At 34.7% G+C, this 25,834-nt stretch overlaps 2 protein-coding genes across 2 annotated transcripts in view; both read left to right on the forward strand.

Annotated features, from left to right (window-relative positions):
- Window positions 1–1,493: 1,493 nt before the first annotated feature.
- Window positions 1,494–7,244, forward strand: LOC123705225 (transmembrane channel-like protein). The gene is made up of 12 exons (XM_045653920.1): window positions 1,494–1,649; window positions 2,175–2,346; window positions 2,420–2,558; window positions 2,639–2,743; window positions 2,831–3,019; window positions 3,108–3,340; window positions 3,488–3,679; window positions 3,818–4,066; window positions 4,136–5,345; window positions 5,429–6,025; window positions 6,162–6,378; window positions 6,456–7,244. The coding sequence occupies exons 1-12, from the start codon at window positions 1,568–1,570 to the stop codon at window positions 7,127–7,129; spliced, it is 4,059 nt and encodes a 1,352-aa protein (XP_045509876.1). The 5' UTR covers window positions 1,494–1,567; the 3' UTR covers window positions 7,130–7,244.
- A 2,057-nt stretch (window positions 7,245–9,301) lies between these two features.
- LOC123704961 (laminin subunit alpha) overlaps window positions 9,302–25,834 on the forward strand; it is a 35,161-nt gene continuing 18,628 nt past the window's right edge. The window contains exons 1-25 of the mRNA XM_045653473.1: window positions 9,302–9,510; window positions 11,205–11,351; window positions 12,757–12,884; window positions 12,969–13,077; window positions 13,214–13,384; window positions 13,685–13,901; window positions 14,999–15,208; window positions 17,979–18,172; window positions 18,292–18,367; window positions 18,645–18,782; window positions 18,894–19,005; window positions 19,745–19,920; window positions 20,532–20,708; window positions 20,859–20,981; window positions 21,293–21,451; window positions 21,679–21,932; window positions 22,173–22,309; window positions 22,613–22,751; window positions 22,992–23,180; window positions 23,719–24,060; window positions 24,167–24,319; window positions 24,418–24,592; window positions 24,805–24,965; window positions 25,070–25,229; window positions 25,374–25,607. Coding sequence (XP_045509429.1) covers window positions 9,316–9,510; window positions 11,205–11,351; window positions 12,757–12,884; window positions 12,969–13,077; window positions 13,214–13,384; window positions 13,685–13,901; window positions 14,999–15,208; window positions 17,979–18,172; window positions 18,292–18,367; window positions 18,645–18,782; window positions 18,894–19,005; window positions 19,745–19,920; window positions 20,532–20,708; window positions 20,859–20,981; window positions 21,293–21,451; window positions 21,679–21,932; window positions 22,173–22,309; window positions 22,613–22,751; window positions 22,992–23,180; window positions 23,719–24,060; window positions 24,167–24,319; window positions 24,418–24,592; window positions 24,805–24,965; window positions 25,070–25,229; window positions 25,374–25,607 — 4,276 coding nt within the window. The 5' untranslated portion in view covers window positions 9,302–9,315. The remainder of the gene's footprint in view (window positions 9,511–11,204; window positions 11,352–12,756; window positions 12,885–12,968; window positions 13,078–13,213; window positions 13,385–13,684; window positions 13,902–14,998; window positions 15,209–17,978; window positions 18,173–18,291; window positions 18,368–18,644; window positions 18,783–18,893; window positions 19,006–19,744; window positions 19,921–20,531; window positions 20,709–20,858; window positions 20,982–21,292; window positions 21,452–21,678; window positions 21,933–22,172; window positions 22,310–22,612; window positions 22,752–22,991; window positions 23,181–23,718; window positions 24,061–24,166; window positions 24,320–24,417; window positions 24,593–24,804; window positions 24,966–25,069; window positions 25,230–25,373; window positions 25,608–25,834) is intronic.

Genomic DNA, 25,834 nt, shown 5'->3' on the forward strand with positions numbered 1-25,834 from the left:
GTTTAAAATTTTGATCATTTTTGTACTTGCTCATTTAATGTTAGCATGACTGTGTGTGATAGTTTTATTATATAATATATTCGTTGGATTAAGACATTGTAACATAAGTTAAAGTTATTAGTCTACTTATATTTCAATGCAAATACTAAAATATCGCGTTTAATTTTATTTGTATGTAATTTTGTTGGCATAATATTGCAATAAAAGAAGTTACGAATAAAATAATATAATTAATTATGATGTAACAACCCTAAACGAAATAATTAATCAGAGTCAATGATTGGCTGGCACTCATTGGCGGACATACTGACTGACTGTTCCCTGTCACGAGAAACTAAGGCGTGGATCCTACATAATAGTATATATTATTATAAATACAAAAGGAAAATTACTTACGTATTCACAAAAAAAACAGAATATATCAGGTAAACTTTGAAATTTCGCTAACCAAGATCTATCGAATATCGTTATTCGAATTCGTGATAGATTATTACCTACTACTAATTCGGAAGGTCACATCTACAAACTTATTCCTTCCATACTTTATTGTGTAATTAAGCTTTTTATTCAGATTAGATTAAAAAAATACACTAAAATGACTTTCGCGAAATGTAGGTTCACTTTCAGCTCTGAATCCTGGTTTGTCTTTACTATAGTCCATAGATTCATTGGTACAGAATGTAGAGAGATAGAGCCCATTAATTTTAACAATTCTCTATTACGGTTTAATTATTTTATAATAATTAAATATTCAAAACATATTAAACAATAATTTATTCTACAACCAAAAAAATAAATGTACTTAGTAGTATTTGATTTCAAAAGTATAATAGGTATATACTTTTGGTATAAAAACCTTACTTCCGTATCGAAGAGAAAGAAAACAACGATTTTAACGAATTAATTTCTACCTGTATACGTGACACAGATCTATTAAACAGGAACGACTACGCAAAACACCTAAATAGGGTAATAAATTGTTTAATTTATTGTTCATTCCATAACGAAGTGTGCTTTTTTCTTTGATTCCCAATCGCGCAGTCCTACTGCCGGCGTCCTGTGGTGAAGTTGCTTGCAATGTAACTTACGGAGCCGGTATGGTTCACATTGTTTTCGGTCAAAGTGATATGTTACAATTAAAATACAAGTATTAAAAAATATGACTAGCAACAGCACAAATGACCTTTGAATTGTTTGCTGAAGATAAGTAATGAAATGGCGCATTAATTGCACTGCAAATTAAAGTGTTTCGTTTAGTGCCTTTGATAAATATGGGGAAATGTGCTAAGAATATTTATGTGGCATATGACGTACTCGTTTCCAATTAATTTTGCTAGATACGAATTTTATTTTCTTTATTGCATAAAAGCATGAAAATTGTGTGTCAAATTGTAACGAAGATTTTACTTTACATTCAATCTTTATACCTTAACAAATCGCAGCAACTAAGAGGAGCATTATTGTTTGATTTCTCATTATTACTTAGGGTTCCTGCGATCGACCTCCGTGTTCACCTCAGCCGTCGATAGACCGCCTGTCCGTGACGTGGGCGGATCCAGACTCCAGCATGACATCTCCGGGAGTAAATCTGTTTCACCTGCCCTCAGAAACACCTGTAAGCAGCGACGTCAAGTTTTCTTCGGCTGGAGGTTTGTATACAAAATCTATATGCATAGAGGTTTTATATGAATTTACCTTCGTACAACCTTTATATTTTAATATAATTATAATTAATTGTATGTAGATTTTTTAAAATTACTGGTTACCTACTTTCAAAATTTATGTTTTAATATTACAAATGTTGCGATTGTTGATTTAATGCGATGTTTTTACTAATGATTTTACACGCGATTTTACTACTTTGAATTATGAGTTCATAGCAAATATCGTTATAAAGTTGGTATCTACAAATTGAACCTTTCGATTCTTATATCTATCTATAATATATAGATATAAGAGTCGAAAGGAATATCTATCTATAATCCGGATAGACGTATCATTGATTTTACGGGATATGCAAAAGAAAATAAAAAATCTAATAATTATTTTCGTAATAAATGTAGAATAGGTACTACATATAAGTATTTTGTAGTTTGTAAAAAGCAGTTAATCCTGGTTTGAGGGAATGTTTCAAGCACTTAGTATTTTAGTAAAATATTACCTATATCTTTTAGATGTTTCGGAAGATGAAGATTACTCGGCTAGTTTGAGCGCGGTGTTACGGCAACGCCGCGCGAGCGTGCGGCGATCTCGGAAAGGCCGAACTAGGCGACCCTCGTCACCGTTCCTGCCTGAAGACAATCGTTCTAGACGTAGATCTTCAGTTTTTACCACTAGTTCCGGAGAGTAAGCTATATGCAAAGCCTAATAATTCAATTGTCCGTTTTTTTATACTGCAAATAACAATTTTTGTTCGCAGCACAGCAATATCGATTGATGAGACTCCAGCTATGACCCAAGAGCAAATTTTCGAGAACATACATCTTCATAAAGAAGTGTTAACGTCCGTAAAACAGCAACCATTAGGCATGCGACGCAAATTAAAAATTGTTCATCAAGTAAGTACCATTATAAGATTCATGGTTAACTATAAAACTATCGAATAAAAATTTACCATTTTCATTGTCATAATATATAGGCAAAAGCTTACATCAAGCGGCACGAGGGCCAGCTACAAGAACGATTAGCACAATCGAAATGCACAAAGGACATATACGCAAGATTTAGTATTCTCTTAGCGACTGTAAGTCATTATTTGAACATATTATAGTCGGTACGATTACGATATTCATAAATATTTTACTGCAATATATCTTTATTATATTTTAAGAAATGGCAGCAACTGAAAAGAGAAGCCGCAAATACTTCTAATTTGTTGATACCCTGGGAACTGCGTATAAAAGAAATTGAATCACACTTTGGATCAGTGGTCGCTTCTTATTTCACGTTTCTAAGGTGGCTGTTTTGGGTCAACTTAGTTATCGGTTTCATATTACTGGTTTTCGTAATTGTGCCAGAGGTGAAGTATCGCTTTACATCGGTTACCCATAGTTAATATTTGTACGTTAATCATTTTGACTAATTTTTATTTCTGTTTACATTTTTAGTACCTCACAGCAAACCCTGTACAAGATGGGGAAAGAAAGATAATTATGGAGGAGGAACGCCGCAATGCCACAAATCTTTTAACTTTATGGGAATTCGATGGTGTTTTTAAATATTCTCCGATATTTTACGGCTATTATAGTAACGTAGAACGATCAGAATACAAAATGCCATTAGCTTATTTTCTGACGGGCTTGGTGGTCTATGTATATAGTTTCGTCGCTATATTGAGGAAGTAAGATATATTTAGAATTTATAAAGACACAGTGCAACGTCCTTTGAAATATCGTTGTTTGTAAATAATCACAGTATTACCTAAACAACAATAAAATGTTTAATGCAGTTTTAAATAACTGTTGTAAAACACATTATACATTCGCAGAATGGCGGAAAATTCACGCATGTCAAAACTATCGGAAAAAGAAGATGAGTGTATATTCTCGTGGAAGCTATTTACCGGTTGGGACTTTATGATTGGAAATGCAGAAACAGCGCATAATAGGATTGCTTCAGTCATTTTAGGTTTTAAAGAGGCGTTACTGGAAGAAGCAGAAAAAAAGAAAAATTTGGGAAAGTAAGAAGCGTGACTGTACATATTATAGAATAAATGGTTGACATTTTGTTAAAGATTTTAAATCGATTAAAGTCTAAACTTTCGTACTCTTTAACAGGTAGTTTATGTAATAAATACTAATTATTTATTTAATTTTAGTTGGCGAATTATTTCCCTAAGGGCAATAGTAAATATTTGCGTAGTAATTCTCTTAATAGTATCAGCATTTGCTGTAGTTACTGTAGTGTCGCGCTCTGACGATATTGACAAATCACCCAGTTGGTGGCGTGAAAATGAAACAACTACTGTGGTAACTGTTATATCCATTACATTTCCGATATTTTTTGAACTATTGGGCTTTTTAGAACATTACCACCCCCGAAAACAGCTAAGATTACAATTAGCCAGGTAAGCGTAAAATAAGAAATTAAATAATTATTACACTTATTCGTAAAATAATACATTTTCTATTTTCAGAATTATGCTGTTAAACTTGCTCAACTTATATTCTTTAATATTTGCTTTGTTTAGCAAAATAGAAGGTATGAGCGGGGCATTAGTAAAATTACAGCCACAGCTCAATATGAATGATTCTGCTCCGTTTGCAAATAACCTAAATATGGATGAACTATCAACTACTCGTATTCCTACTAAGTGCCTTGAAATTTCTATTCCGTGTCTTCCTTGCCATATGATGACACTTCCAATAGCAAATGACATAATAAAAGAATTTAATGCTATTGAAACCACACCAATTTACAATACACCCAAGCTTATGTCTTTAATACAAGAAATGGAAAATAATATTAATTTTTATAATAATGATGAAATACAAGAGACCACTGTCATTAGTGTTTTACAAAAAGAATTAGAGCGACTTAGAAATTTAAATGGAGGAGATGACACTGATGAAAATGAATCTGACGCTGAAGAAGATCACGCTGATGACTACGAATTTTACGATACAAGCATCGACGTATCGGAATCTACGACAGTTTCTGACTCACCTACAGATATCATAAGTACTGAGGAAATATTTACAGGCTCCGCTTCTACTGAATTTGAAAATCAATCGGATCTAACAGTTAGTGACACTACGACTGAAAGTTACTTCTCAAATACAATACAAAGTACGAATAGTGAATCAAATACAGAAAACACTTATTCTTCATCACAAAGTACTTCCAACACCGAATTCACATTGCATACTTCATCAGAGACAGTTTTCCAATCTACCGAATCTAAAGATATCACAACGCTATTTCAATATATTTTTACTACAGACAGCAGTAACACATATGACGCAGGAACAGAAGATGTTAATCCAACTGAAAAAACTACGTTGTATCCAAATAATACTACACTTGAATATTTTTCAAACAATGCTAAAATGTGTCCAAATATATCATTTAATTGCTCAATTGATTGTGGAGGAAATGATATTACTCAAATATTTTTTATATCGAATTGTGCGGTTGTAGATATAAAATGCTTTGTGACTCAATGTGTTACAATACCATCAGAAAGTAAAAGCTTTTCCAATGAAACGTTACATGATACAGTATACTATGATAAACACAAACGAAAAATGTACAATTTAACAGTGACAACGAGAAAAAAATTACTGAAGTTATGTTGGGAAACTATGTTTGGACAAGAATTAGTAAAATTAACAATGATGGACTTGGTAAAATATAATTTAATTAATAAGTATTTACTATTGGACACAAGTAATATAACAGTTATTTGAAAGAAGTCTTTTCTTTTTAGGTATTTGTTCTGTTGGGAACCCTTTTCATGGATTTTTTTCGAGCACTTTTTGTAAGATATATGAATAAATGTTGTTGTTGGGATTTAGAAAAAAAGTTCCCTGAATACGGTGATTTTAAAATTGCAGAAAATATTTTACATCTAATCAACAATCAAGGCATGGTTTGGATGGGCATGTTCTTTTCACCAGGACTTGTAGTTCTTAACGTATTCAAATTAATGATAATGATGTATCTTCGATCTTGGGCAGTAATGACCTGTAATGTGCCGCATGAAGTTGTATTTAGAGTTTCTAAAAGCAATAATTTCTACTTAGCTTTATTGTTAACAATGCTGTTTCTATGTGTTCTGCCCGTTGGTTATACTATTGTGTGGGTTAAACCATCATGGCATTGTGGGCCCTTTTCAGAATATGATAAAATTTATAAGATATTAACAACAAACATATACAAAATCCTTCCGGAAACACTTAACTTTGCATTGGAATACATTGCTTCACCAGCTATTGTGATACCGTTGCTAGTGCTGCTCATATTAATAATATATTACCTAACATCTCTCACGAACTCACTGAGAGAGGCTAATAATGACTTAAAGGTAAAATAATATATATTATTTAAGAAGGCTTATGTTATATAAATTAACAAGTTCATTAGGTTACAAAACGATGATTTTGTTTTTGTTTTCGGCTATTTAGTTGATACGTTTTTTTTAATGTAATTTTTAACTCCAGATACAACTCCGAAGGGAGAGAACGGAGGAAAGACGAAAAATGTTTCAATTAGCTGATACAAGAAGACGAACTGGATCATCATCTATTGATAATACTCCATTTGGGAGATGGAAAAAGGCATTACCTTCACTTCCAATAAGTAAATCAATTGATTCCGATGATCGTAAAACTACCATGGGTGAAATGGATATAAAGGCACCAGAAAAAATTAAACGAAGTATATAAATAGTGAATTAATAGAAAATATATAATGTAAAAGCAAATTTTTAATCAAATTATTTCATTAAATTTCAGGAGGAATATTTGCTAAAATAGTTGGACTAGCTTTGGACAAAAAAATTCCTACTAAAGAACCATCTGATATTTTACCATCAACAAACAATGACGACGAAACTGATACTGATTTTCATGAATCGTTGCCTAAAGAAATACTAAAGATGAAAGACATCATAGCGACAAAAAAAAGGGAACACAATATTAAAAGAAATGCAGTAGATTTTACAATGAATATAAAAAACAACGTGACTGATGATAAGAACTCTAAACAAGCTGTTGAAAAAAGTATAAAAACAAATGGAAATAAAGAAGATAACACTAAAACTGATGTTAAAAGTGCTAACTTTAATGCAGACAAGAAACTTCATAGAAAACAAACGTCGGAGTCGAGCAACCAATCCAAACAATCTGATTCAATCAGTTCAGTTATACCAGTTATAACAATAAGCACAACCGAAAGTGATGAAGAAATTATACAGAATTCAAATATTACTGAAAACAAAGAGAAAACACAAGAAATTAACCCTGAAAACAAATCGCGTGCTCAAAAAGACCAATTAAGAAAAACAAAAAACAGTTCAGATTTGAAATCATTACAAAGACAAAGTAGTTTTGAGAGCATACACGAAAACAAAATAACTACTAATGATAAATTTGATAAAGGAGGACATAAATATCAATACTCTCTTTAAATTTCGACGTAAAATCTAGGCACTTAGCTATCACAGAAATAAATAAATATCAAGTGATTTCTCTTTTCTCCAATTCTTTATTTCTTAATAATAGAAATAAAAAATGTTAACAGAAGATCGATAGTATTTCTTGTATTCCCTATTTTTTTTTCATTTTTATAGTTTATTACAAACATCTATCTGGGTAGCTGTAAAATACTCGAGTTTTAATTTTTAAACTCTTCTGAAATGCCTTGACTGTCATTAAAAAAAATTAATATTGGGTAGGTTAAAATTAGATAGAAGTCACTTTTAGATCACTAAGCGTTATCGCTTATATTCTAAGAGGTAGCAACGTTGACAAGTGAGCATTTTAGTATATGTAGTTGGTTCTTTGATATGCTGTTCCTCTTGCTATTTCGGTTACAGTCCGGGCTGTCTGGCTGGCCGCAGTGGTTGCGTTTATTAGTGCGCATCTTATCTGCACAGGAAAATATTCTTAATTTAAAGTCATTTTTTAACGCGTAATTTTTAATCGTTTGCCTTTAGATAGATCCATTAGACATACATTTTTTATTGCAAGACGTGTTTTTCGTTGTTAAATAGGTGCCAGACGCAATTTTTATTTCAAAATAATTAAAATATCATCGAAATAAGTGAAATTCCATCAACATGAGTCCCAGTGAAGGATAAGTAATCACTGTGTTACTTATACTATATATAATATTCATTTTACTATTTACAGTTTTTTTGCAACAATCTACCATATCGCCTCCTTTTTCCCAACGAACTTCAAATAGGACGTTAATGTAAACTTGATAAAAACCAAATATCATCAAGAAATTAAAGTCTTTTTAACGGATTTTAAACGCGATTTATTCATTGTATTATTTTCCCAAGTCTTTAATTTCAAAATGTATAATACTCGCGTAAAATCAAACACTAGAAAATACAAATATCATCAAATTCATATTTATACCCAAAAGTGTAATAAATATGAAACCATCTATTAAAAATATTAGTTTACTAATTATTCAATATAAGTATTAAAAAAGGATAATATAATATAAATAATAAAGTTATTACTTACCTTTTAAGCGAACTCATGTTGATGTAATTTCACTTATTTCGATGACATTTTAGTTATTTTGAAATAAAAATTGCGTATGGCACCTATTTTACAACGAAAAAAACGTCTTGCAATAAAAAAATTATGTCTGATGGATCTATCTAAAGGCAAAAGATTAAAAATTACGCGTTAAAAAATGACTTTAAATTATGGATATTTTCCTGTGCAGATAAGATGCGCACTAATAAACGCAACCACTGCGGCCAGCCAGACAGCCCGGACTCTAACCAAAATAGCAAGAGAAACAGTATATCAAAAACCCAACTATACTAAAATGACTTTTTTTTAAACGTTGCTAGCTCCCGTACTATTAAGGGTGTCTTGGAAAAACGTAGCTAGATTAAACAATATACCTAGTGCTTTGTCATAGGTACTAACAAGTTGTTAAGATACAGTTTATAAGTGATTTGCTGCTAATAAATAAATGTCGTAGGTATTAACCTTAAATTTGTTTATTTGTTTATATATTTTCTTCTAGCGCAATTTTAGGGTTCCGTAATCCGTTCCAAAAAGGTAAAACGGTGCCCGTTTTACAGTAGACTTCGCTGCCTACTGTCCGTCCGTCCGTCACCAGGCTGGCTGTATCTTGTGAACCATGATAGTTATACGTTTGAAATTTTGAAAGAATAATATGTATGTCGCTTTACCAGCAAATATTGCTAACGCTTGAAATATTCAGAGAATCTTCACATAAAAATAAGAAGTATAGATCTTATATTATGAGTAAAAATATAAGGTATCCATTAGCTACATATCTAGCAAAAGACAGAATTTTCAAAAAGGGTTAAAAAGTCATAGATATTATAACTTTCTCTATAATATGTTAAAAATAGTAAAAACATAGTATTATTAATCTACACAGAGAATTATTAATATAGCTTCTGGGAGTATACAAACAAAATAATGACATCGGAAACAAATAGGGGCCGAAACAATAGTTACAAACAGGTCGAACGAACAGTAAGCTATTATATTTCTGTGAATTTGTTTGAAAAAAAATAATCTCGCCACCCTTCCCGAAGCTCGTGGCGTAGTGTAGTAAGAACGTCATTCCGCGGCGGGACAGCGCTCGCGCAACATGGCGCGTGTCGTCGCGCTCCTTTTATTGTGTACAAGCGTCGTGCGCGCAGAAATATTAACACCCCCGTACTTCAACTTAGCGCTCGGGAAAAAGATTACGGCGACCGCGACATGTGGAGATGAAGGAGAGGAACTGTATTGCAAGCTTGCCGGCGCCAACGCTGATCACGATGAACATGTTATTCAAGGACAGGTAATATTATTGTTTTAAAGCTCCGCTGCAGCATCTTTCGGATACTCGGATATTATGCAAATTATAATATAATAAATGTGTTGAGTTTAGGACCTTATTAAGATGGAGGACAATTTTATTTCAAATATTCCATTAGTTTTGTTATTTATGAGGAGTAAATAATAAAATTTAGTAGTAAGAATTTGAATGATTACTTTATAGAGAGAACTTTTAGGAAGTTCTATATAGAGACAGATATCATATAAATTTATGATTGACAAAGTATTTTATTTATTTTCAAGTATATTTTTGTCGTAATTTTTAAAACATTGTAAGTAAGTAAATGAGAGTACATGGACCGGCAAGATAAACGGGAGTTTGATAGGCTCTTATCGTGCGTCCTGTTGGCTCACCATCCCATAGATAAGAGAATTTGTGTCTCGATTACAAAATACTTACATCCGTTTTTAATTAAATTTATTTAAGTATACATATATTTAGGTTTAAAATTATTTTGGGAATGTTTGATGTAATCTCCATCTATCATATTATGGTTAGTAACACCGGTTATAACTACAGAATCATGGATCGAATTAAACAATTCTTCTCTCTAAAAGCTGAGAATTTTACAAAAATGTTACCTACTATTAACAATATGTATAGGAGAAGAGACCGAGAGCCGGAAATAGTTTTTTCATATTTTTTTAGTTTATTTCATATTCTTATTTGGTGATTCTAAGTTCATAGGTCACATTATCATTAGAAAAATACGTACACTGTGATAGTGTGAGCTGTTCTTATCGTAAAAATTCTTGTGTATTTCGTGATTTGATCTATATAATTTAGGTATACATGATATTATGTAGGAACATATTGTCTCTCCGAGTGTATTGGTAATATTAATGATAAAATACCTCATTCATAATTATATTAACTAAAGAATCTTTTTTTTTTCAAATAAGGTAGGTACACATACATAAGGTTACTAAAAAGAAACGACTATGATAGACACTATGATCTTCCCAGTAATGTGCCAATTAGTTTTACAATACACAGCAAATTAATACCATACCGCTGTGAAAGCAATTCAAACATGAGCTTGCAATAATATGATTCTAAGTGAAAACAAAACAAAATTTGATGAAGTAGACCATTTGTGCGATTAACGTAGCCTTTTCATTCAATGCGCACACATTCGTTAATTTTCGACAAAGTTCGGCAAACGTCGTGGCGTTTTTATGGACATGTGGTAGCCAAATGCTCATCTCAACTTTGGATCGCTTTTATTTCTCTTGGATGCTGAACAATGAATACGTTTAACATTTTTATTTTTTGCAGGCGCATGCTTATTGTAGGCTTCATAAAAGAAAAAATGTCTGAATGAATGGATTTACTTCGATTTTTTATGTTTCTTTTGTCGTATGTTCATTGATGTTTTACTTGGTAAAAATAGTAATAGAGTGTCTTCAACAATAATTAAGAATGTTTTAAATCTTTTGAACACACGTAAAAATTAGGTATATACGTATACTATGCTAATCATGAATACGCTATAAAAGCATGTTAAGTGAATATGTATAAAAACTAGGTATTTGTCTGGCAAAATTGACCACGCACTTTCCAATTTAATATCCGACTTTCTATAGTTCTTTAAAATGACAACTATCTTCGATGTAAAATAATACTAATCAATAATCATATTCAAATGGCTCTAGGTGTGCGACATTTGCGACTCTACGAACGACGCAAAGAAACATCCGCCAGAATATGCTGTAGATGGAATGGAAACATGGTGGCAGAGCCCCCCCTTATCCAGGGGTATGAAGTACAACGAAGTCAACTTGACCATTGACCTTGGACAGGTACTCCAATTATATGAAATTGTCTATAATTAAACCAAAAGTCTACGTTGTTAAAAAAATAGTTTTAAAATTTTTGATATACTTTTTCTGAGAATACATTACGTTAATTTAGATAATATATTTTATTAAAATACAATAAAGTATATTATGTATAATATTATAGATGTATTACTTTTAAGAAAATGAAACACATATACATAATACAGATACACATTACACAATATATCACCACGACTGATGGGTTTGCTTTTGAAATACACATCTAAACCATCTACACCACGGATGGAGACATACATGGGACATTCTGCAGTTCAGCCATCCGGGTTACGCCATTTTATCCTTAAAATAGTCACACTGAAAGTGCATCGACCCGCCCTATCTCGCTGGAACCTACTAGTTTCTGCTATGAGATATTCAACAAGAAACGCATTCATTTACGCTTAATTTTTTTCAGATCCTGATTATTTTTTCGTAACCTCCCATTTGGGTTTTGTTATGGATTTATCATTGTGTTGCTTTGCGATTTTATATTATGCTACTTATTAATATTACATGCCACCGCATCAGCCTTTGCTCTGCGACATTTGAATACTTGTGTTCACACATCTACTGTGATTGTTATGTAAAGAATTTAAAACAAATATATAATAAATAATAATAAATAAATAAAATAAAAATAACAACATAATATAAGATTGCGTTGATAAAATATTTAATAGAAATAAATCCTTGTTAAGTGAAGCAAAGCGAAAGCGTATAGGTACTTTATATATAAGTTGCCATTTTAGTACTTACATAATTATTAAAATTAAATAAATGTCTCAGATTAATTTATATTATTTTCTATGTAGATTTAAGTTGCCATTGACATTGATTTGATATTGCCATAGCCTCGGCATGCGCGAATATTAATTTATGACCCAATGGAAGGTTACGATTTTTCACGAATACCTAAAGTGCAAATATGGTAGGTATAAATTAATTCATTGAACTATATAATATTCATCTATAATCAAGCTATAATCATAGCTTTATATAAATTATTGCGTCATAATCGAGTAAAAATTATTGTAGCGTTGCTAAGGCAGGACAGCGTGGGTGTTGATAGCTCCTACAGATAATAAAATTCCGCGAAGCAGACGAAAGGGCCGGGTCATCATAACTTTCAGTCCACGTAACGACAGACTCATAAACACAGATTTGATGAAAGATCGTGTTGTTATTTGAACTGACGTGTATAGTTTGAGTGTTCCTTTAGTTGCACCTTCACAACACATCACACGATATATCTACTTTCACTATACACACCCTAATATTACTACAATATTCCTTATTATCTTCGTTACATTATAATATATCATATAGAAATAGAAAAATGTACACATATTACTTATACTTTTAACAGGAATTCCATGTCGCATACGTTTTCGTTCGTATGGGTAATTCGCCACGCCCCGGACTTTGGACGCTAGAAAAGTCTACTGATTACGGAAAGACGTTCAAACCTTGGCAATATTTCTCCGATTCACCACAGTAAGTGAAACAATCTGTTCATACCTAATATTAAATTTAATCTAAGTTATATGTAAATTATTTAATTTAAAATTATTATTTTAGGGATTGCGAACGTTACTTTGGAAAAGAAAGCTTGCAACCCATCACGAGCGACGACTCAGTGATTTGTAGTACCGAATATTCAAAGATTGTCCCGCTAGAAGGAGGAGAGGTCAGTTTACATTGCATCCTAGAACAATATCATATTTGTTTATAATATTATAATCAATTACTAAAACTCAACTTAAAAAATCGAATATGCCATATTAAGCATATATACGAGATAACATTTTAATTATTTTTTTCAGATACCAATATCATTATTGAACTATCGGCCGTCAGCAAACAAATATTTCAATTCATCAGTATTACAAGAATGGACTAGAGCAACCAATGTTAGGTTACGTTTGCTGCGGACCAAGAACTTATTGGGTCATCTGATGTCTGTAGCAAGGCAAGATCCTACAGTAACTAGAAGAGTAAGTTATCTGCATAATCTTTATAAATTAAAGAAAGTCGTGTTATTTACATTGTTTTGCGGTCTTGTTGTTGAGTCTAAATTGTAACTATAGGTAAAATATACCAGTTCCTCAAAACATGTACAATTTAGTCTTCGCATCCAAACATTTCTATTGCACTTCAATTTTTTGATTTGATTGCCATCCATATCACTGAAAGGAAAAACAAACTGTGCCTGCACGCGGTCCTTTTAATTGTTCGAATTAAAAGTATATTCTCTCTTTATATATCTCTGAAACCGTAACCTTCGCACCCCGTAGTACTTCTACAGCATAAAGGACATCAGTATCGGTGGTCGCTGCATGTGCAACGGGCACGCTGACAACTGCGACCCCGCGGTGCCGGGCAGCGACGCCAGCATCCTCGTGTGCCGCTGCCAGCACAACACGTGCGGACCGCAGTGCGCGGCCTGCTGCCCCGGCTTCGAGCAGAAGAAGTGGCGCATTTCGCAGCATTGGGATCGTTTTGCTTGTGAACGTAAGTTCGTAATGCGACCTCTATACAATGGGCAGCGTTAGACAAGTAGAGGCACTCACGGTCCTAAATATCTGTGTTCGGTCGTCATTATATTTTTTTTTTCATGATCCTCGTAATGGCAGCAAATATCGACGATCATTTGTTGGGCCAACGCTGCCCATTAGCTGGGTCCACACCGGACGATCCGCCGCGATCGGATCGCGGGCCTGCCGCGAGATGCGGGCGGTGTGGACGTGCCGCGCGCGATCCATGCACGCGTTTTGGAGCGCGCGCTCCCTACCTCGTGCGATCCGTTAGTGGTCGGTTTTTGTGCTCTCTTCAAAGGTGCCTCAGCTGCGTGATGCGCGCGGTGTGGATGGTTGTATTGGTTCGCGCGATCCACCTCACCATGGACATCTCAGAAAGTCGAATATCTCAAATTTATTAGTATTCATTCTTGCAAAATTGTGTTCAACTTCATCTGAAACTAACTCTGCGTACAGCTGAGTCCCAGATGCCAGTCGATTTTTGTAAAATTGTTTCACCCAAAACCATCGATTTCTTTTTTTTTGATTTTTTGCGCAAACATTTAAGTGTTATAAAAGTCACTGCTGCAACGGCAAGACGCCATATTTTACAAGTACGTACGTGTGACTCCATATTTTACAAGAGTTAGACTGGCTGAATCACGGATCGCCTTAGGATCGCATGGAGCGCATATTTGGGATCGCAAGTTTTTAAAGTGGATCGGCCTAACACGATCCACGATCCATGCCCCGCGATCCTGGATCACGGATCGCGGGATCTCTGGATCGTCCGGTGTGGACCCAGCTATTGTGTAGAGGGCCCATCATATAACTCGCGTTAGTGAAGACGTTGAACGTATTTTCATTTTAGGAATTTGAGATGAGAACCAAAAGAACCATTATATTAAACAAAACTTCTTTATGGGAATTTAGTTATTTAAAATGTGCACACTTTAAATGAGTGATCAGAAAAATTTGCGTCTTTTTTTGGACCTTTCAACTCACATTAATTGGTCCGCGTGGAGGTCTTTGTCACCGCAGCGTGAACATTTATAAACAGATCGTAGTTATGTATCTCTAATTAATTTTTAGCTTGCAATTGCCACAACCACACGACTGAGTGCGAATTTGACCCAGAAGTTGATGAAAAGCGATTGTCTCTGGACATACATGGCCGCTATGAAGGTGGTGGAGTTTGTAAGAACTGTCAAGACAATACAGAGGGTATTAACTGTAACAAGTGCAAGCCTACATTCTACAGACCTTATGGAAAGAAATGGGATGAAATTGATGTTTGTCAACGTAAGTAAGAGAGAAAAAAATATATTTTATAACAAACTAAATACTATCAAACTTAGATTACACAAGTGATAACTGCGTTAAAAACAACCGACTTCAAACTTGCACTTGCAAAATTTACAAATACCTACAGACAAAAATGCTCATAAAATAAAAACTACTGGGCCTATCCGAATAAAATTTTTATGGGACCAATTCGACACCATCCCGCATGGAACAAAAAAAGAATCACGTAAATCGGTTCAGAAACCTCGGAGTAATCGGTGTACATACATAAAAAAAAAAAAATATATACCGGCCGAATTGATAACCTCCTCCTTTTTTTTGAAGTCGGTTAAAAATAAAGTACAGATGGAGCATGACAACCGCCCGTCGCCCTTGTCAAAGAAAATACGAAATCCTTAGATTACAAAATAAAAGACAGATGGAGCGTTGCCGAACTAAAACGAATAATTTATCGTCATTTTCAATAAAGCTATGTGTGCTGTCATTTCGCCGCTGCACTGTACGTACACGGTGCTTCTGTGTGCGTGTAATGTTGCCAGATATTGAAAAATTTCCCAAATTTTTCCCCGACTACGGAAAAAACAGGGTTATGTTTTTCGAGTTTATGTATGTATGTATAATATTTCTTTGACACGCCCTGCACTATAAACCGTTGGACCGATTTTGAGTTGTGAGGTTTCATTGCAATGATCTGAATTATTATGTTAGTGGCGGTAGTGACGTAGGCTTACATAAATGAGAAGTCAAGTTTTAATTTTTATTTAAATTCTTTTATTACATAAAGTACCTGCCTACTAAAGTTATATATGGACAAAATAATTGTATTCAATTTTTTATTAAATAAATTACATAAAAAAAGTTTCAATATTAACTATAATAATTATATTATTTTTTATTTTTCATAATATATGAATAAGCGGTAGTTTTTAGTCGAGAATACGGGACATTTTATTTTCATCATATCCATCATGGAGTTCACATAAATTAAATCGCTAGCGAAAACGACTATGACGTTTTTAAGCTTTATAAAAGTAACAAAATAATGTATTATGCTTATTAAAATAATCTTATAATTATCATGAACCTTTAGTGCACTATACAAATAATCACATTCACGATCGAAAAATCCAACAGCATTACCCTGAAGATCTTTTAACCATTTTACCGTTTTACCAATAAAAATGGCAAATTCATATTCAAAATACTGGCAACATACGTTGAAGTTTTGTATTCCTTCATATCTGTAAAATTATTATTCGTATTAAAGAAATAAATAAGCCAAATAATCTACAGAAAACCTGTGAAACGATGTTTTATCTTTTTTTTTGTTTTCGGGAACAAATTTTACAGCGTTTTATTATCACAAGACGGCATTTTTTTACTAAAATTGCAAACCCTTTTTGACGTATTGCATGACACTATATGCGCTATAGCACTGGTGCAGCGACGTATTTGTTTTTGATTTCGTATTTTCTTTGACAAGGGCGACGGGCGGTTGTCATGCTCCATCTGTACTTTATTTTGTAATCTAAGACGAAATCAAAAACAAATACGTCGCTGCACCAGTGCTATAGCGCATATAGTGTCATGCAATACGTCAAAAAGGGTTTGCAATTTTAGTAAAAAAAATGCTGTCTTGTGATAATAAAACGCTGTAAAATTTGTTCCCGAAAACAAAAAAAAAAGATGAAACATCGTTTCACAGGTTTTCTGTAGATTATTTGGCTGATTTATTTCTTTATACGAATAATAATTTTACAGATATGAAGGAATACAAAACTTCAACGTATGTTGCCAGTATTTTGAAAATGAATTTACCATTTTTATTGGTAAAACGGTGAATTGGTTATAAGATCTTCAGGGTAATACTGTTGGATTTTTCGATCGTGAATGTGATTATTTTTATAGTGCACGAAAGGTTCATGATCATTATTAGATTATTTTAATAAGCATAATTCATTATTTTGTTACTTTTATAAAGCTTAAAAACGTCATAGTCGTTTTCGCTAGCGATTTAATTTATGTGAACTCCACGATGAAAATAAAATTTCCCGTATTCTCGACTAAAAACTACCGCTATTCGCATTCATATACATATTTTGAAAAATAAAAAATAATATAATTATTATAGTTAATATTGAAACACTTTTTTATGTGATTTATTTACATAATTTAAAATTGAATATAATTATTTTGTCCATATATAACTTTAGTAGGCAGGTACTTTATATAATAAAAGAATTTTTACAATATTATTATAAAAAAAATATCATAAACCCGAAATTATTTTAAAATAAAAATTAAAACTTGACTGCTAATTTATGTATTTAGCCTACGTCACTACCGCAACTAACATAATAATTCAGATGATTGCAATGAAACCTCACATCTCAAAATCGGTCCAACGGTTTATACTGCAGGGCGTGTCAAAGAAATACATACATACGCAAACAAATACATACATACATAAACTCGAAAAACATAACCCTCTTTTTTCCGTAGTCGGGGAAAAATTTGGGAAATTTTTCAATATCCGGTAACATTACACGCACACAGAAGCACCGTGTACGTACAGTGCAGCGGCGAAATGACAGCACACATAGCTTTATTGAAAATGACGATAAATCATTCGGTTTAGTTCGGCAACGCTCCATCTGTCTTTTATTTTGTAATCTAAGCTATCAAATATATTAATTTATCATGAATTACTTTTTATCATTTGTTGTGTAAGTCAAAGTTCATTCTTTTTTCAAAATACTCAAAACAGCGTGTAACTGCGACCTCCACTACTCGACTGGCAACTGCGAAGAAGAGACCGGGCGCTGCGAGTGCCGGCGCGAGTTCAACCCACCAGACTGCGACTCGTGCGCGTTTGGCTACTTCGACTATCCGGACTGCAAGCCTTGCACGTGCAACCTGAACGGCACTGAGGGCCAGCACTGCACTCCTACTGATGGTGTCGTGAGTAGATAACTATATTTGAGATTATATAGAGTTTAATGTCCTTTAAATATAGGTACATTTTTTTTAGCCAGACGATTTTGTTCTTATAATGATAGTATTATTTTGTTTTGTGACAGTGTCCTTGCAAATTCAACTACGCTGGCAAGTCGTGTGAGATATGTGCGGATGGATATTACTCGCCTCAATGTAAAAGTAAGTGAACAATTTTTTTTTAAATCACTATTAATACAAATAATTTCATATTTGTTCGTTAAATTAAATACTATATTTAAGAAAAAAAAAATCTGTTGGATATCCAATCGGCCGGTTTCTGAATTGAGTACTTGACGTTAAAGTTTGTGTGCCATGTGCTTATTGTATGAAGCTTTGTCTCTGAACTATTTATTTACTCATGCACTACAGCTAGCAAAGCCAAACCAAAAGCATTTCTATAGTATTCTGTGCTTATCACACAATTTTTCTGTAACAGACTGCGAATGTAACTCCGTGGGATCAGTATCACAAGTTTGCGACAAGGACAGCGGCAACTGTACGTGTAAGAGCAAATACAGTGGACGCACCTGTAACCAATGTGAAGCTGGCTACTACAATTACCCTACATGCAAACGTACGTATATTATATTATATCTACTTTATTAATATTTATTTTTGATTTGACCATAGTCCATAATCAAATCTTATATATAAGAACTGTTCAATACTTTTTTGAGTTTTTTAGATTGCAACTGTGACACGAGTGGTACTGAGCCAAACATTTGTGATGACGTCACCGGTCAATGTATCTGCAAAGTTGGATTCGGTGGTTCCCGTTGCGATCAATGTTTGTCTGGGTAAGTTTACATAGGTTATATTAAATGGTACTTATCAGTGAGTGCCTAAACCATACACCTACTTCAGAATGAGAATAATTTAAAGAAAATCATCAAATAACAATAGATGTTTTACTTGAATAATATATTCTGTTATTTAATACTAGCTTCCGCCCGCGACTCCGTCCGCGCTGATGTCGGTCTTCGCGTGGATGGTTTATTTCTCCATTTTGAGTACCTCTGACAATAACATCTTATAAATATCTATCGGACCCAATTCCCAAATACGGCTAGAGGCCTATAATAATACGCAACGTGTGTTCGCGGTTCTGCGGAACAACGTCTATGGATAAAACTGAAAAGTTAAGATTAATTTTTTCTACGTATTTTTCCAGGATAAAAAGTATCCTATTTTACGCCCAGGATAATAAGGTATAATTATACCAAGTTTCATCGAAATCGAACCGCTAGTTTTCACGTGATGCCTTCACATACAGACAGACAGACAGACAGACAGACAGACAGACAGACAGACAAAAATTTTTTTAATCACATATTTGGGCTTGGTATCGATCCAGTAACACCCCCTGGTATTTATTTTTTCAATATTTTCAATGTACAGAATTGACCCTTCTACATATTTATTATATGTATAGATATCAATTACTTTCAACAAATGAAATAAATTAATGTCATTTTTTTTTAATTTGGAACATCAGCTGATCCCCAACTGTGAGGTATTTTACTTACTCTGTGACAGTTACTACATGGAGGTGCGCGGTCGCGATCGGTCGTGCGTACCTTGCAACTGCTCGCCCACCGGCTCCTCATCCACCAGCTGCTCAGCGGACGGCAAGTGCAACTGCCTCGCCAACTTCGGCGGCAAGCAGTGCGACCAGTGCTCGCCGGGCTACTACAAGTACCCGGATTGTTTGGGTGCGTCACCCTTTGATACTGTTGAACTGAAACATTGTGGTGTTGCGTTCCATAGAACTATAATAATAAAAAAAAGACGGGTTGCACTCCGGGAGTGCCGGCAAAAGTGAAAACGCGCGTAGTAGAGAGGGGATAGCTGTCTACCCTCCATCCGTCTTACGCTTTTTCGATCAGGTCACGTGTCCTGACGCGAGTTTAAGATTTTATACCCATTACAGAAAAAGTGCTCAACGCCGCTAAAGAAGTTTTCACTTCAAAAATTAAGATTATGCGAGAACCGAGCTAATTTAGATAGGTACATAATTTTCTGCTTTTTTTACTCGTTATTTACTTTTAAAGTTTGTAAGCTTGCTTCTTTCTAATGTCATTACTGTGGAAAACACACCATCTTAGTGTATGTATTTTATCACATTTAAAGTATTATTTACGCGTACAAGAAATTCAAATTTATACTATTTATATACGTATTTGAACACAACACAATTATTCATTACTGCTACATAATTTTCATGCTCTTCTAGAATGTGTTATGTAAATTCACAGTCAATACAAACTATTAAATATCACCATATACATTAAGACTTCCAATAAGTCAAATAAAATCCTTACAGCCTGTAGCTGCGACGAGTCCGGCACCATCGGCTCAACGTGCGACGATGCCGGACAATGCCACTGCAAGCCTAACTTTGACGGTGTTAAGTGCGACAAGTGCAAGGAGCAGTTCTACAACTACCCCGCGTGCGAGGAATGCAACTGTGACCCGAGAGGTGTCATCGCGTCTTTTGCTGGTAAGATATTAATTATTTTTACTGTCCTAACTGTTATTTAAACTCCAGCAAAAATTGTTGAATGGAATATTATTGTGTCATCGAAGGTATAGACACTTTATTATTATTTTAAATGTTTGAAAATTGATTTTAATCATATTTTCATTTTAGGATGTGGATCAGTGCCAGCAGGAGAGCTATGCCAGTGTAAAGAACGTGTACAAGGCCGCATCTGTAACGACTGTAAAGCATTATTCTGGAACCTTCAGGAATATAATCCAACTGGATGTGAAGGTGAATATCATAAGTTAAAATTTTTTTTTATTGGTCGTTTGTTAAAGGGATTAAATTTCTTAATGACCTCTTGTTTTTTTTAAAATAAATAAAAATCTGGTCAAGTGCGAGTCGGATTTCCACACCAAAGGTTCTTTACAAAGCTTTTCGTATTTAATAGAGAGGAGGAGAGATAGGGCCGTTTCTGCTACGACCTATGGAAGCAGAGCAGCATTGACAAAATTTACATAAATATTATTTTTGTTAATTTCTATATTGAGAGCAGGCGAATAGCGTGTGTCAGCTTGTGATTAATATAACACTTTCTCCAGAATGCAACTGCAACCTGGCGGGTACGCTAGGCGGGCTCGGAGCGTGTGACACGCGCAGCGGCCAGTGCACGTGCAAGATGCACGTTGGCGAACGGCAGTGCGACCAGTGCCAGGACGGTTTCTATAGCCTGCAGTCACAAGACATGTTCGGCTGCACTGGTTAGTTTATTTATTATTACCTAAACATATTGTATGCAGTGTTATAATCAAGTAGTCAGGATAGAAACCTCAATTTGAAAAATGATTTTACTTTTCGATATTCCATTCATCGAGGAAGCCTATAGGCTATTTATATTATCTCCAATATGAGTGGAGTAATGCGGGTAAAAACGGGGAACACCTAGTATAGTAGTTATCAAAATCACAAGACACATGACACTCCGCAGCCTGCGAGTGCGACATCGGCGGCTCAACCGACAACACGTGCGACAAGAGCACAGGACAGTGCCGCTGCCAATCGCGCGTGGAGGGCCGCCGCTGCGACCGGCCGATCCGCGCGCACTTCTTCCCCACGCTGCACCAGTTCCACTACGAGGTGGAGGAGGGGCTCACCAACTCCGGCCCCGTGCGCTACAGGAGCTCGGATGACGTGTTCCCGGGGTACTCGTGGAAGGGCTACGTCGTTTTCTCGTCATTGCAGGTAATGAAAATTCTAGAAAGAACTTCCATTTGACACTAACATAATTGTTGAGAACATATTTGAATACTTTCTCAAATTTTCAATAATCATAATAATAACATTGTTACTTATTCTAAATATGATACGGAATTTTCCCTGCACTTCAATTCAATCAATAATAAGCTATGGGGGGTAGCTTATTATTTATTGGAAAAGCTATCCACCTCATACAATACCCAATAACCAAAATAACGTCCACAGAATGAAGTAATAAACGTGGTGCAATTATACAAGTCGTCCCTGTACCGAATGGTGCTGAAGTACGCCAACCCACTGAAAGACGCAATCACCGCAAGCATCGTTATTACACCTGAAAGTGTACTCGACACACAACAAAGGTATGTTAGATATTTAAAAGGAAGACTGTAATAATCAACTTGTATTATTAGCCTAGGATTATGGATTTAGGTTTGAAAAAGAATTAATTTATAGTTGAATGAAACGAATTTCAAAAGGAATAGAATGTAAAAAAATAAGTCACAAAATGTACTTATCTGCAAAAAAATATAATTGTACAGTAGGTAGGTAGGTAGGTAAATAAAATTTGTACAGTAGTTACTTTCCGATAAGTTATATAAGATAACTTTCTAAGATAGTGTCAATTTATTTTATTTTATATCATAATACTTAAATTGAAACAGATTCAACGTATATTTGCGACCAACAACACAGCCTCAGCTCATCACAGTGCAACTGGAAAAAGGCAACGCACCAGCGCCTTTCGTCATGAACGCTGGCAACTGGACAGTCACCATCAAAACTACTAAGGAAATTATGATTGTTAGTATTTACTGCTTAATAATATTAATCACTTTATATAGCAGTGAAGAATAACGAAAATGATGTTCAAAAATATTAACGAAATGAACTAAATTCATAGAAAGACACTACGTACACTGACATAGACAAATAAATATTGTTATTATAATACATAATTTGGAAAAAATGTGGTGTTTTATAATTATAATTTCCCTTATTATCCCATTTACAAAACGAACCTTAAGACACTCCTTCTTCCAGGATTACTTCGTGCTCATACCGGAAGCGTACTACGAGGCCACAGTTCTCACTAAAGTAGTCGACAAGCCTTGTATCATTGGAGACAGGAAACTATGCAGACACTTCGCTTACCCTAGCCTCAGTGGGAAACCAACTGCTGATGCGTCTGGACTTATAACCGCTGCTGATGAATATATTACTGACCCTGTGGTAATTACTTTAAATATAGCCGCGTAAATAGAGCTGGCACTTTCAGTCATCACACTTATACCTATATAATTTTTTAACAGTATGTTTTGAAACTTTAATTTTTTAAATATCATTGAAATCTATTTTTTTATCTCTATCTACTGTTTTATAGTAAAACTAGCTTTCCACCCGCAGCTTCGCCCGCGCAGTCAAATAAAAACCCGCGTAGGTCCCGTTCCCGTAAGATTTCCGGGATAAAACCTATCCTATTTCCCGGGATAAAAAGTAGCCTATGTCCTTTCTCGGGTATCAAAATGTCTCTAAACCAAATTTCATGCAAATTGGTTCAGTAGTTAAGGCGTGATTGAGTAACAGACAGACAGACAGAGTTACTTTCGCATTTATAATATAAGTATGGATAGTATGGATTGGGTGTATTTCATAAAAAAATTATATTACATAATACATTATTGTATCAAAACACATTTTAATGTAAATTCGTATTACTCGTGAAAAAGTAAGTACCTTAAAAAAATTTATTGCCTCAATTCTCTCACAGCAACTCAAGGAATACAACGCGGGACCGAACGACATTCCTCTAATAAACGAAAGTGAGCTCCAATACAACCTGAAGATCGACCCCAGTGGGCCTTACATCCTGCTCATTGAATACGTCACACCAGTGAACCACGCAGCAGGCACCAACGAAGAGTCATACCAGTTCTCACCCAATAGCATCATCGACCTAACCTTCCAATCTGGAGATGGAGAGAAGAACTATGCTTCCGTAAACCTGAACGACTGCCCTTTCACAACACCCTGTAGACAAGTGATCCTGGACGAACTTTCAAAAATATACGTCTTCGATATCGAAGATGCGAACAACGTCGTTTACCTCAACGTAAGTGTACATTTACTGAAAATTTAACACCAATTTATTTTCTTTCAAACAATTCATGTAATTCATAAGTACTTATTACATACATTCAGACTGTGAATTATTTCAGGGCGCTACAGGAACGATGGCGGGAGTAAAATCAATAGTTGCAATACCGGAATCAGAATGGCATTTGGACTATATAACGCCGCGTCCATACTGTTTACGCCGCGATGAAAAATGTATTCCCGCCGTATTTTCTGCTGCGGTTGACTCTAAAAAGGTAAATCTTACTAAAAATATCCATAACAGTGAATGAGCATTTTATTCTCCTTCTACTCAATACATTTAAGCATTTCATACAATTTCCTTCACTTGTAGGTTGAAATAGAGTCAGGAAGAGGTGGTGACCGCGAAACTCGTCCACAAATCCTGGACAACTCAACCGTTGTGGTGTACCTCACGCCTGATGCTGAAAACATCGAAATCGAGTCCAAGGTTCCATCTCCCGGAAATTATATGTTCGTTATCCACTACTACCAGCCCAATCATCCAGGTAAATTGAAATTCAATTAGGTATAATATACTATTAAATTTAACGACACTTCGTCTACTCATTATCTATGGTTATACGTACACTTACATTAATGAATTAGAAGGCTAACACTAACTACATACATCGATTTTTTTAAGTCATCCCTATTTCTACTTTATTTTACAATTTTTATCTTGCGAAGATGTACTTTACACCAAAAGTTCTGCTTACAGAGAGTAGTATCGACGTGTCTGTGCTTGCTGACGGCCAGAATTATGAAGCTAAGTTGCCGATAGAACACTGTCCTTCTAATTCAGGGTGTAGAGCTCTTTTAACATTGCCGGACGGATTCACTCAGTTTGTCATTACTGAAAACTTTACTATCCAGTTTAAGGTTTGTTTATCTTTTTTATTAGATTTATTTTATTCTTAAACAGATGGATATGAAAGAATAATATTTTTCTCAGCAGTGCATATGACTGATTTTGATCTTTTTAGGGTGGTAACAGCAAAGGCGTCTGGCTTGACTATGTTCTGGTTGTTGCTCAACCAGACTTCGTTGACTCCGCGCTTAAAGAAACTAACTTGGTCGATTACACTCGTGAATTCATTGAAAAATGTGCAATGAATCACTACTATATTAGTCCTAACGAAACAGGTACGTACTGCATAATGCAAATTTTAACAAAACTAATGTAAAAAAAATAAACAGTGCATTATATGAATTCTAAGTCTGTGTTATATTTTTTTAATGGTGGAAAATATTTGTAAGAATTCTTTAAAACTTTCACCATTGCTCTAGGTTTCTGCCGCGACGCGATGTTCTCAATAACGTCCGAGTACAACAGCGGTGCGCTCGCGTGTCTCTGCGACTTCATGGGCTCTACGGAGCTTGAGTGCGCGACCTTCGGCGGGCAGTGTCCGTGCAAACCTAACGTCATCGGCCGCACTTGCAGCGCCTGCCGCACCGGCTACTACGGTTTCCCCAACTGTCTGCCATGCCATTGTCCCGCTACTGCCATTTGTGATGACCATGGTGAGTGTTAGGACAACAGCCAACGTCCCTTGTTCTCTCATGTTATATCATTTTAATCTTATGATTCGTGCAGTAGCGCATTTTTTTACTCCATCGTACGTAATATCCCATCCCAAACATGTTTTAGAAGCTAATATTTTATTCACTTTTTTACTGGATGTTTAACAGTTTAACAGCGTAATTTGATCTAATTTTATATCCTATTTCCATCGGTTTTTTTTTTCTTT

Source organism: Colias croceus, chromosome Z, assembly GCF_905220415.1.
Source record: "Colias croceus chromosome Z, ilColCroc2.1".
In the NCBI taxonomy this organism is placed as follows: domain Eukaryota; kingdom Metazoa; phylum Arthropoda; class Insecta; order Lepidoptera; family Pieridae; genus Colias; species Colias croceus.

Coding starts and splice junctions, on each gene's coding strand:
- LOC123705225 (XM_045653920.1), top strand. CDS start 1,568: ATGACATCTCCGGGAGTAAATCTGTTTCACCTGCCCTCAGAAACACCT. Junction 6,026..6,161: donor AGGCTAATAATGACTTAAAG/GTAAAATAATAT, acceptor TTTTAACTCCAG/ATACAACTCCGAAGGGAGAG. Junction 6,379..6,455: donor ACCAGAAAAAATTAAACGAA/GTATATAAATAG, acceptor ATTAAATTTCAG/GAGGAATATTTGCTAAAATA.